At 43.3% G+C, this 12,430-nt stretch overlaps 2 protein-coding genes across 4 annotated transcripts; both read left to right on the forward strand.

The window, feature by feature from the left end:
* Nucleotides 1-881: 881 nt before the first annotated feature.
* LOC112883162 (receptor-like protein 53) lies at nucleotides 882-4,763 on the forward strand. Of its 3 annotated transcripts, none has more exons than XR_003226763.1 (4): nucleotides 882-2,263; nucleotides 3,547-3,855; nucleotides 4,115-4,225; nucleotides 4,348-4,763. XR_003226763.1 is itself a non-coding variant. In XM_025948414.1 (4 exons), exons 1-4 carry the CDS (start codon nucleotides 895-897, stop codon nucleotides 4,165-4,167), a joined length of 1,644 nt encoding a protein of 547 aa, XP_025804199.1. In that variant the 5' UTR covers nucleotides 882-894; the 3' UTR covers nucleotides 4,168-4,225. The 3 variants fall into 3 exon arrangements, 1 of the variants encoding a protein (XP_025804199.1); XM_025948414.1 differs by lacking the exon at nucleotides 4,348-4,763 and having other exon boundaries at nucleotides 3,547-3,678; nucleotides 3,766-3,855; XR_003226762.1 differs by having other exon boundaries at nucleotides 3,547-4,225; nucleotides 4,348-4,513.
* Nucleotides 4,250-5,535, forward strand: LOC112883163 (receptor-like protein 54). Its single transcript, XM_025948415.1, is given in 2 exon segments — nucleotides 4,250-4,784; nucleotides 4,787-5,535. Coding segments are annotated over 2 exon segments (1,113 nt in total). The 5' UTR covers nucleotides 4,250-4,318; the 3' UTR covers nucleotides 5,434-5,535.
* Nucleotides 5,536-12,430: the final 6,895 nt, after the last annotated feature.

Consider the following 12,430-nt stretch of genomic DNA (forward strand, 5'->3'; position numbering starts at 1 on the left):
ACTTTCAAAATCGAGCGTCCAAATCAAAATCTGATGACACAGTTGCGCTCGTTTCAATTAGAGCTTTAAAACAGGATCCCACACCACTACGTTTCAATAATACCTCTATATTATTTTTCATGTGAGAAAATATCTTTTAGTGTATTATAATTTGCATATGACTTTTGTAAAAATTGCTTATGGCTTTACGAAATGTTGCTTGACTCACCTAAGTTCAATTAAGTGAATATTGATATTGATTTTGAGAAGATAGATTGGATGGTGTGATTAAATAATGATGCCCAACAATTTTGTTGGGGTAGGTTGATGTTTATTGCATTATAAGTGATAGGCAACTTTAGCAAATTAATTGATCATTTTTACTAATTTATGTTGGTAATTTTCTATTCTATATAAGCAATTTTTGTGTCTTTCAAAAATATTATCGAAACATATGCGAGTGACATCTTATTTTGAAGATCTTTTCGAAAGAAATATAGTTGTGCAATCAGAATTTGAATTTGATGGCCGGTTCACGAACTACAATTTTTTTAAGTTTTAAAATTACTTGCGCGTGCGTGTGCTGTCGTAGGAGACAAGAATCTCCCACTCCGGTGTGAGCCAATCGATGTAAAGCGTGCGTACCAACAAATAAAATTACGGCCGGATGTAGTAAAGTCATTACCTTAAAATAATGATAAAGATTCCTAACTATAGTTGTGGTCAATACTACTTCCACGCGAATTTCTATGGCTCCGGTTCACTAGTCTTCCTCTCGAGTTAGCAGACAGCGATCGGAATGCATGGTTCAGAACAACCAGAGAATAGAAATATCTATACTACCCAGATTTATCCTATATAATATAATCGGTCACACAAATTGTAACTTGCTGGAAACTGCAAACCAGTAGCGAAATGGCTCCCACAAAGGAACATCTCCACAGCCTTATGCACTTGTTCATAGCATGCCTCCTCAAGCTTAGCACCGCAGCGCCTTGCCTGCCGGATCAGGCTTCTTCCCTCCTCCAGCTAAAAGCTTCCTTCATTGGTGACAGCCTACCATCATGGCAAGCTGGAACAGATTGCTGCCACCACTGGGAGGGCGTCACCTGTGACGTGGCCTTCGGAAGAGTCATTTCTCTTGACCTCGGTGAGTTCGACCTGATGAGCAGTTGGCTTGATCCTGCGCTCTTCAACCTCACCTCTCTCAGGAACCTCAGCCTTGCATTCAATGACTTTAGGGGAGCCTCGCTCCCGGCTTCTGGGTTCGAGCGGCTCACGGATATCATCCACCTCAACCTCTCGTGCACCTATTTTTTGGGTCAGATCCCAATTGGAATAGCCTGCCTCAAGAACCTTGTCACCCTTGACTTGTCTGAAAATTATGATTTGTATTTTGAGCGGCCAAGTTTCAAAACCTTCATGGCAAATATGAGCAACCTGAGGGAGCTTTATCTTGATGGAGTGAATTTATCTAGCAGTGGATCGACTTGGTCCACTGTTTTAGCAGACTCCGTTCCCCAGCTACAGGTTCTTAGCTTGTATCAGTGTTATATATCAGGTCCTATCCAACCTTCATTCTCAAGGCTTCGCTCACTTACGACGATCAACTTGGGATACAATAAGTTTGAAGGGCATTTTCCAACAAAAATCTTCCAGCTAAAAAGTTTGAGGACGCTTGATTTGTCCGGTAACCCCATGCTTTCTGTGAGGTTAACACACTTCCCAGCTGGAAATAATTTGGAAACACTAAATCTAGCAGGGACCAATTTCTCTTGTGACATGCCGTCCTCGTTTGGCAATCTTGAGTATGTAAAGACATTGGGGCTTAACATGATGGGCATTGATGACGAACTCCCCTCTTTGATATCTAAGCTTCCGTTATTGGATGACCTGCAACTCATGGGACCAGATACGGAGAATCCGATATTATCTTGGATCAGCAATATTACCCAATTGACACACCTATTGTTTGATGGTTATGACTTCTCTAAATCGATTCCCACTTGGATCGGCAAACTTACAAGGCTGGAAAGTTTGACAATAGCGGATTGTAGTTTCTCCATGCCAATACCGTACCAGATTGGAAATCTTACAAAATTGGTCGAACTGAAGTTCTTGAACTGTGACTTCTCAGAGCAGAGAATGCCATCGTCGATAGGCAATCTTACAAAGTTGGTCCTTTTAAGCATCTGTGATTGCAATTTCTCTGGACCAATACCCTCAACAATTGGGAACTTGATCCAACTTGAGAAGCTGGTGGTCTGGTCTTCTCACATAGGAGGTTAGACTATATCCCGACTGCTTTCTTCTTAGATATCCTTTTTTCTTTTTTTTTCAACTGTAGATAGATCCTAAACCTACTTTATGACATGCCATGCAGACACCTTTAACAAAATGATAACAGACTTCAAGTGAATAGGAAATCCCGTATTTTAGTAACTTATGAAATCAACAGAGCAACCTTCAGGAAACAAGAAAAAGGCTTTAAATTTTGGCAATGTTGAGAAAGAAAAAACAATGTTATGTTCATTTTGAGTCTTTGACCAATTTCCATAGTTTAGCAGTTTCAATGGTGCGAGGCCTTTAACCTGAGCACACGACTTGGGTCTTCCATAACTAATATCAATTATTTTTTTAGTTTTTTTAGCCATCTTGCCTCTCTCTCTCTCTCATCCTAGATATATTTCAGATACATTTATACAATATTGGGTAGATTGCATAATATAACAAGGAATATGTTAATTATTTTGGACAGACCTTTTCATATTCTGAACTGCTTTACATGGCAATTGAAGGTTCTCTCAACGAGAAATCAACTTTAGCATATATAATCACTTGTAGCACCAAAACTTTTACTGTAAAATGTATATAAAATAGATTGCGTTAATGTTGTTTGCACTTTCTCTGGCCCAAGGCTTGTTTGAAACAATGGGTCAATAGGGTAACAAATAATGGGATTAGAAAAACACATGAATAAGGTAGGAGTACGGACGTTTCTACCCTAAACTACACAACCCAACACCAAAGACCATGCGATTGTTGACCTATACAACTAAGTTTTTTGGTGGTTTGAAAGGTGGTTTTTCATTTTCTAAAAATAAAAAATTATAGTTCTATTTAAAAATTCAAAACTAATTCATTTTAAATCAGAAAAATATGAAGCTGCCATCCATTTTTTTTTAAAAATGTGATCTATCTGTCATGCTATGTTTTGAGTTATTTGGATCTTATTTTTTGTGATTCAATTAAGAAGCGAGATTTTTAGTGCCAAGTTTTTTTTGGAACACCAATTATATAGAAACAGCAAATAAACTATACGGTATAAACATGTCCAAATTTAAATTTGGGCAGTTTTTCTTTTGAAGAAATATGGATGGGTTATATATTAATTTAAGCATTATCAATTTGTCTGTTCCGAAAAGGTGATGAGCGCTGATATATTTAGCTCCAATGGATAGAGTCACAGAGATACTAATTTGTTTCAAGTTCGCACAGGCGCTTCTGTGGAAAAAGGCATTAATAAAGTATGCAGCATTCTGACTGGTTTTCTACCGTTACATGCAGGAAAAATTCCAAAGTCCTTGTTCGCTCTTCCAGCCCTGCAAGTGCTTTTTTTACTGGATAATCAGCTTATTGGCTCGCTGGAAGACATTCCTGCTCCTTTATCCTCACCATTGCGGGAGATTCTTTTAAGCAGTAATCAATTGACAGGCCCAATACCCAAATCATTTTTTCAGCTTACGAATCTTCAAAGTCTCAATCTTGACTCAAATAAATTGACAGGCACAATAGAACTTGGCTCTATCTGGAGGTTGAGAAATCTCACCCATCTTAGCCTGGGTAACAATATGATATCGCTCACTGAAAAAGAAGGTGATACGATATTCTCTCATATCCTTAAAATCCAGCACCTAAACCTCGCATCTTGCAACCTTACAAAATTTCCGGCATCATTAGAGTATATTGACACTATTCAAGGTCTGGATCTTTCGAATAACCAAATCGAAGGGGCCATACCAAGTTGGGTATGGAAGAACCCCCTTGTTAGTTTGAACCTCTCACACAACATGTTTACTACTTTATAGAAGTCTCCTATTGTACAGATGACACATTTAATTGATCTTGATCTCAGTTTTAATGGACTTCAAGGAAGCATACCGATACCATCAACTCCATCCGAACTAATTATTTTGGATTACTCAAATAATGAATTCTCTTCGATTGAACCTAACTTTGTTGGCAGGTATGTTAGAAATGCCTTCAGTATCAATTTGTCAAAAATAAATTGAGTGGCCATATACCACTTTCAGTTTGTAGTTTAAACAACCTTTAGATCATGGACTTATCTTACAATTACTTTTCTAGACCAATTCCATCCTGTCTTATGAAAAAAGCTGACCTGATGAGCATATTGAGGTTAAGAGAAAACAAGTTACATGGCATGCTACCTGAAAATATTGGAGAAGGGTGTAAGCTTCAGACAATCGATTTGAATCAAAATCAAATTCAAGGTGCACTACCAAGATCCCTAGCAAATTGCCAAGACTTGGAGGTTCTTGATGTTGGTAATAATCAGATCGTCGATTCATTTCCATCATGGTTGGGTACACTTCCAAAGCTTCGAATTCTCGTGTTGAGATCTAACCAACTCAACGGCACTATAAGGGGTCTTCACGATGGCTACCAACACTTTACAAGTTTACAAATAGTTGATTTGGCCTCCAACCATTTCTCTGGTGACTTGCATCCAGAATGGTTTGAGAATTTGAGAGCAATGTTGGATAACAGCAACGATGTGGGGGAAATTTAGAGCATCAAACAAATTCAACTTGGAGACCACTTGTGTATCAAGATACTGTTATTGTCACATTCAAAGATGCCGCTTTAAGTGTCACCAAAATCCCAACTGTTTTCAAACTAATTGATTTGTCAAATAACTCATTTGAGGGTTCCATTCCGGGTTCAATTGGAAGGCTTGTTTCACTTCACGGACTTGACATGTCGCACAATAACTTCACAGGACAAATTCCATCACAACTTCACAACTTAACGAGGCTGGAATCAATGGATCTCTCTTGCAACTCTATCTCCGGAGAAATTCCACAGGAGTTTACCTCTCTAACTTCTCTTTCCTGGTTGAACCTTTCGTACAACAACTTGACAGGAAGAATACCACAGGGAAACCAATTCTTGACATTTCCCAGCAGCTCGTTTGAAGGCAATGCTGGCCTATGTGGAATTCAGCTTTACAAGCAATGTGACAATCCAGGTCCAGATTCAACCACCCGAAGCACATCGGTTCCAGAACCCAATACTTTGTGGCAGGACAGACTTGATGCCATCATTTTCTTCCTGTTTATTGGCTTGGGCTTTGGCGTGGGTTTTGCATTGTCAATCATATTCAGATCCTTTTACCACATAGAAGGATGGCTTTACAAGCATATGCATTAGTAATATAAGTTTTTAACAAGGATAGTCATGTATGTTTGTGTTGTACTCGTTTGATGAGACAGCTTAAATCCACTCAGCTGTAATAAGGTTGGTTTCACTCAATTTCATAATTTCATATATGTATGACCCTCAAATATAGTTGTTTATAAGTGAAAAAAATAATTCACCAACTTCCCAACTCCAATGTTCAATTTCCAAGGCATTTGCCGTCGCCCTGTTCACAGAAACCAAGTGCTGCATTTGAAACTAAGGGAATATTCAGTTCAAGTAATCAAGTTATGTCAATATATATGGCAGATTGAAGGTAATTTTCATTCCAGCTTTACATGGCTGCCACATGCAAGTTTGGAACGCAAGAACTCACAAAGAATTTCCTGTGAGAATTGGAATTTTTTCTGTTTGGATTTCCGAAAACGTGGACGAAACGAAATGAAGCTTGTAGCCTTGTAGGATCAGAGGCCCGTAATATTTTTGGAATAACATGTTGAATTTTCCTAGCTAGTTGATTGATGTACAAGGACAGTACAGAACCTCGCTGGGTTACAGGTAGAGAATGATTGAACACGACACGGGGTCCAACTCGCTCTACGCGCCACCGTGGGAAAGCTAGCTCGCCCGTGACGGGGTGGGCGGTGGTGGCGACAGCGGGGGCCACGTCGGCGGGAGATTCACGGCCGTAAACGCCGGCGAGAGAGTACGAGGGCTAGCTATCTAGTACATGCGCGCGACGTGGAGCGAGGCAGGATCACAGCGAGCTGGGCGAGGGCGTCGACGGCGACGTGGACGCCCAGGCGCCGCGCAGGATGTAGAAAAGTGGCGCAAGATTCCAGAATCACGCAGGAGCGCGCGGGGGACGTGTGCGCTGCGAGCGTCAGTGGCGAGTGGCGACAAGGAAGAAGAAGCTGCCAAGCCAAGGAGGAGGCGTCGTCTATTATAGTGGCTGGGTGGCCGTGTGGCAAATGCGATTTTAATCGAGGTGTTAATTGGTAATTTGCTTTGTTTAGCGAATGTAATGAGTGAACCGGATTGGGAGTTAGATCAGATTTCTAGAGACCTACGGCTGTGGCGTCGATCAACGGCGACTTTGTTCTCCGGCGGACTTCTCGTTTGTTCTCCGGCGACTTTGTTCCACCGCGGACCACAAAAGTGCTAATGTTTCTCTCGATCACTGTTTTCATATCCTTCTAGATTCTCGAAGATACTAGCTACTTCCTCTATTCCAAGATGTATTACTTTCTTCAGACTAAAATGTAATTATTTATAATATTATTCTAAACCTAACCATTTTCAATTTTAATAAACTTATAGAAAAGCATAGCAACAGTTGCAGTCTCAAATTAGTAGAGACAACGATTTATATGTAATATAAAATTAGATTAACTAATTAAGCTTTACCTAGACTTAGCCCACTATTCTTAAGGCTTCTCTCACTTATGGTGATCAGCCTTGCAAACAATTGGATTACCGACAAACTCTCCGAGTACTTTTCTGAACTATCTTCCTGATCATTTTAGACATATTAAATAAAAAGTTTGAAAGGCAGTTTCCAACAAAAGTCTTCCAGCTAAAAAAATTGAGTACGCTTGATTTGTCTGATAACCTCATGCTTTCTGTGAGATTAACACACTTTCAAGTAGGAAATAATATGGAAACACTAAATCTAGCAGGGACCAATTTCTCTTATGACATGCCGACCTCGTTTAGCAATCTTGAGTTTTTAAAGATACTGGGCCTTAACACGATAGCCGTTGATGACAAACTCCCCGCTTTGATATCTAAGCTTCCATTATTGGATGACCTGGTACTACAACCACTACCGGAAACGCGGTCTTTGCCGAGTGTCCGAGGCTTTGCCGAGTGCTAAATATCGGGCACTCGGCAAAGAGACTCTTTGCCGAGTGCTACACACGGCAAAAAAAACACACGGTAAACACATCCTTTGCCGAGCGCCAGGCACTCGGCAAAGAAAAACACTCGGCAAAGAATACTTTGCCGAGTGTCGGGCGCTCGGCAAAGGAGGACACTCGGCAAACAAGCGCCACGCAATTAACGGCGTCATTCTTTGCCGAGTGCCACGTCACAGGCACTCGGCAAAGAGACGTTTTGCCGAGTGCCTGGCCAAGACACTCGGCAAAATGTACACATTTTTTTTCTCTATTTTGTCCTAATTTTTTTCTATTGTCATCCTACATTCTCCTCAACAACATATGTAATTTAGGTTCATTTCTCAAAGTGTCTGCTATATTTCGTCAATTTATTTTATTTTATTGAATTTCTTGAATAATTCAAATTTGAACTGCGTGGTCATTCGAATAGTGGAAAAAATGAATGAAAAATTGTTATTTATGTTAATGAGCATGCTTTGATGCCTTATCGAAAAAAGGATCAGAAATTTTTGAACTACTATTCACGAAATATGGCGACTAAATCGTATTTAAATTGTATAAAAAGGCAAATTTGGTCGGAAAATTATGAAACTTGTCGAGATGTCATGTTATCATGTGACGATATTGTGATAAAAATTTTATAAGATTTCGTGAAAGTTTGCAATCTACAATGCTTAACACCTAATCGGTCTGTATATAAAATCATACACCTCTTTGGAAAACTTTTAATTTGTAAGCATCGTATGTTTTTACTTTAACGAAACCTCGTCAGATTTTTATCATAGGTTCCCCATGTGATATCATTATATCTCGACAAGTTTCATAATTTTCGGACCATATTTGCATTTTATACATTTTAAAAACAACTGAGCAATAAGTTCGTCGTCATGTTTCGTGGACAACAAATTTGAAATTTCTAATTTTTTTCTCGATAATGTCTCAACGCATGCTTCAATAACGTGAATATCATTTTTTGGTTCATTATTTTCCATTATTCGTGTGACTTCTAGTTCAAATTTTAATAATTACAAGAAATTCAATAACATGAAATAAATTGATGAAATATAGCAAACACTTCGATTAATGGGCACAAATTGCACATACTGTTGCATGTAATGTAAGTATCACAGCAAAAAAGTTTGGTGGCAAATAGGTGTAAAAAATTAAAATTCTTTGCCGAGTGCCTGTTTGGGGCGCTCGGCAAAGCCGCCTCTTTGCCGAGTGCCTGCTCGGGGCGCTCGGCAAAGCCTCCTCTTTGCCGAGTGCCTCCGATCTGCGGCACTCGGCAAAGAGGGAATATATACCAGTGCACCGCGCCCCCGCCCGTTACCCACACGCGCGCGCTCTTCAATTTCGCCCCCGCCCGCGGCCCCGCCCCCGCCCCTGCCCCCGGCTCCGCCGCGCCGCCGCCGCTCCCCCGCCCCGCGGCCCCGGCCGCGTCCCCGCCCCCGCCCCCGCCCCCGCCCCCGCCCCCGGCCCCGCCGCGCCGCCGCCGCTCCCCCGCCCCGCGGCCCCGGCCGCGTCCCCGGCCCGCGCCCCCGGCCGCCGCCGCGCCCCGGCCCGAGCCGCCGCCGCGCCCCCGGACGCGGCAGCGCCCCCGGCCCCGACGCCGCGCCCCCGGCCCCCCCCGCGCCCCGGCCCGAGCCGCCGCCGCGCCCCCGGCCGCGGCCGCGCCCCGGCCCGAGCCGCCGCCGCGCCCCCGGCCCGCGCCCCCGGCCGGGCCCCCCGCCGCGCCCCCGGCCTGAGCCGCCGCCGCGCCCCGGCCCGCGCCCCCGGCCCGAGGTTTAGTAGGTTTTGTCCAACCATCATTTTTGTAATGAACATGCACTTACAGGAAACTTAGAATTGCTAATTTCTGATTTCGCCTTTGTAGACCATGCTGTGAGTAAGTGATTTAATTTTCCTTTAAAATAACTCATTGTCTAACACACCCTGCGGTCATTACCTTTACCCCTGTTGCAACTTGCAACTTCTGCAAGGGCAACTGAGACTTGAAGATAGGAATTGAACATCATCAGTTCTCAGGAAAAATCAATTTTATTATATGATAGCATTCAGATTGGGCATGGGTGCCAGTCATGTACATCCACCTTGGTGAGGACTAGAACTTGGGTGATCTGGACGTACGTCCACATCTTGAACCAAATGAGCTAAGCTTAGCTATAATTAAGGCCTAGAGCAAATAAGAAAACATATAGTGGTAATAGATATCACACTGCAGGTTACTGATTTCTTAGAGGCCATATTATTTCTTTGTTCCCTCAAATATTCGAAAATCTGCATCTCTGCAAGAGTTAGAGAACCGTCGGAAACAATAGGAATATGCACGGTGATACAAAGAACCTAAGTTACACCCACAAGATAATGCCACACATGGTACTTAGTAGATATTGAATTCTCGATAACGATGAAAATTCTGGTAGTGGGGGGGGGGGGGGGGTGGGGGGGGTGAGATTTCCTATCTGGGGGCTAGCAAAGGCCAATAGATCAGCATATAACTGAAGTCGAGTATGGAAAGCAAAATACCCATTGTTGCAGGAAAGCAACCTTGCAAGATTATTACTGTCTTCTTCTGTCATGCCTAGGGTGAAGAGATCACTCTTATCAGCACTTGTTTCTTATGGTATTCACGAAACAGCATCTGTATCCTGCATATCCACAAAATAGCACGGCATGCACCCAAGCAATTCACCAAACACCACCAATCCTTATTTCCCCCTTGTTTTAGTATGTGCAGTGCTGTTTTACGAATCCATGTTATGAAACCAGTGTTGTTTGGTGAAATTCTGAATTTGAAATTGAGGCTTCCATTGCAGGTACTGCCCCCGGCCCGCGCCCTCGGCCGTGCCCCCGCCGCTGCTCGGCCGCCGCAGGTACTGCATCCGTTCATATTCCACCGTTCATATTCCACCAGCTGATGCACGTTTCTTTAAAAAAATACACCATGTATCTTTAGGAGTTGTTATAGATCATTCTGCTGTGTTGATATAACATGCCATATTCCTCGCTCCCGTGCATATACGTAGGGCAATTGATATTACTCTGTCTCCGGTGTATATGTTAGAGGATGGAAGACCGTGCGTGGATGTACACTGGCCGCCCAAGTCAGGTTGGGATGACTAGTGAGTGGATCAGGAAGACCAATACTTTCTTGGAAATGGCGTTTGGCGAAGCTGCTAAAGGAGCGAATATGATTCTCTGCCCATGCAGCAAGTGTGCAAACAGGAAAAGACAAAATAAGAAGAACATGGGGGAACATCTTTGCAAGAATGGATTTACGGCAGACTATACCGGGTGGATCTACCACGGTGAAGCCAATCGTATGAGAGAGGATGTGGTGAGACCACGTGTTGAGGATTATGATGCTAATGCCGGTGTAGCGGACATGTTGGATGACTATGGGGAGGCACGGTTCGCCGAGGGACAAACGGAGGAGGAGCCAGAGTCGATCGCAAAGGCGTTCTACGACATGCTTGCCGCGTCACATAAACCCCTTCATGGACATACGACGGTTTCTCAGCTTGATGCCATTGGACGCATAATGGCGTTAAAGTCGCAGTACAGTCTGAGTCGAGGCGCCTTTGATGCTTTATTGACAGTTATTGGCAGCCTGCTTCCGAAGGGTCACATTCTGCCAAAGAGCATGTATGAGGCACGGAAACTCCTTCGTGCGCTCAAGATGCCGTATGAGCAGATACATGCTTGTAGGAATGGGTGCGTCCTATTTACGAAAGAATACACGGAAGCAAAGTACTGTCCAAAGTGTAAATTCTCAAGGTTCATGGAGGTAGACTGTGATGGTGATGGCCCAAAGAGGCAGCTTAACATTCCCGTGACAGTCCTACGATACCTTCCGTTCATACCGAGGATCCAGAGGCTATACATGACTGAGGACTACGCGAAACAAATGACTTGGCACAAAAATGGCAAACGATACAATCCTGACAAGATGGTACATGCATCCGATGGTGAAGCATGGAAACACTTTGATAGCATTCATCATGAGAAAGCCAGAGATGCTCGTAATGTACGTGTTGCGCTGGCAACAGATGGGTTCAATCCTTATGGAATGTCGGCTGCCACATACACATGCTGGCCTGTATTCGTTATCCCCCTCAATCTTCCCCCGGGCGTATGCTTTCAACGGCAGAACATAATCTTGTCGTTGATTATTCCTGGACACCCGGGGAATAATATGGGTGTGTTCATGGAGCCTCTCATTGATGATTTGATCCATGCTTGGGAGGATGGGGTATGGACATACGATCGGGCTACAAAGCAAAACTTCATAATTCATTTTTGGTACCAATACTCCATGCATGACTTGCTGGCGTATGGGGTATTATGCGCATGGTGTGTTCACGGGAAGTTCCCATGTCCTGTATGCAAGGAAGGTCTTAGGTTCATTTGGTTGCAGAAGGGTGGCGAGTATGTTGCTTTCGACAAACATCGGCAATTCCTCCCTCTTAACCATCCATTCAGACGAGACATCAAGAACTTTACGAAAGGTGTCGTAGTGACAAGCCTTGCACCTCCAATGAAGACTAGTGTCGCAATTCGTCAGGAAATAGATGGTCTCGTGGTCAATCCAGCAGGTGGCTTTGTGGGATATAGCGAACAACATATGTGGACTCATAAGTCAGGCTTGACTCGGCTCCCCTACTATGATGACCTGATCCTTCCACACAACATTGATGTCATGCACACCGAAAAGAATATCGCTGAGGCACTTTGGTCAACAATCATGGATATTCCTGGCAAAACAAAGGACAACGTTAAGGCTAGAGTTGATCTGGCAATATTATGTGATAGACCGAACCTAGAGATGAAGCCTCCTTGTCGCGGAAAGACATGGAGAAGGCCTAAGGCCGATTTCGTCTTGACCAAGCCCCAGAGGAGGGAAGTACTAGAGTGGATTAAGAAGTTGATGTTCCCTGATGGGTATGCAGCTAATCTGAGTAGGGGGGTCAACTTTTCATCTATGCGAGTCTTAGGGATGAAGAGTCATGACTACCACATATGGATTGAGCGGCTTCTTCCGGTGATGGTTCGAGGCTATTTCCCTGAGCATGTCTGGCTAGTATTTGCAGAGTTGAGCTATTTCTTCCGCC

The sequence above is a fragment of the Panicum hallii genome, chromosome 2 (assembly GCF_002211085.1).
Source record: "Panicum hallii strain FIL2 chromosome 2, PHallii_v3.1, whole genome shotgun sequence".
In the NCBI taxonomy this organism is placed as follows: Eukaryota; Viridiplantae; Streptophyta; class Magnoliopsida; order Poales; family Poaceae; genus Panicum; species Panicum hallii.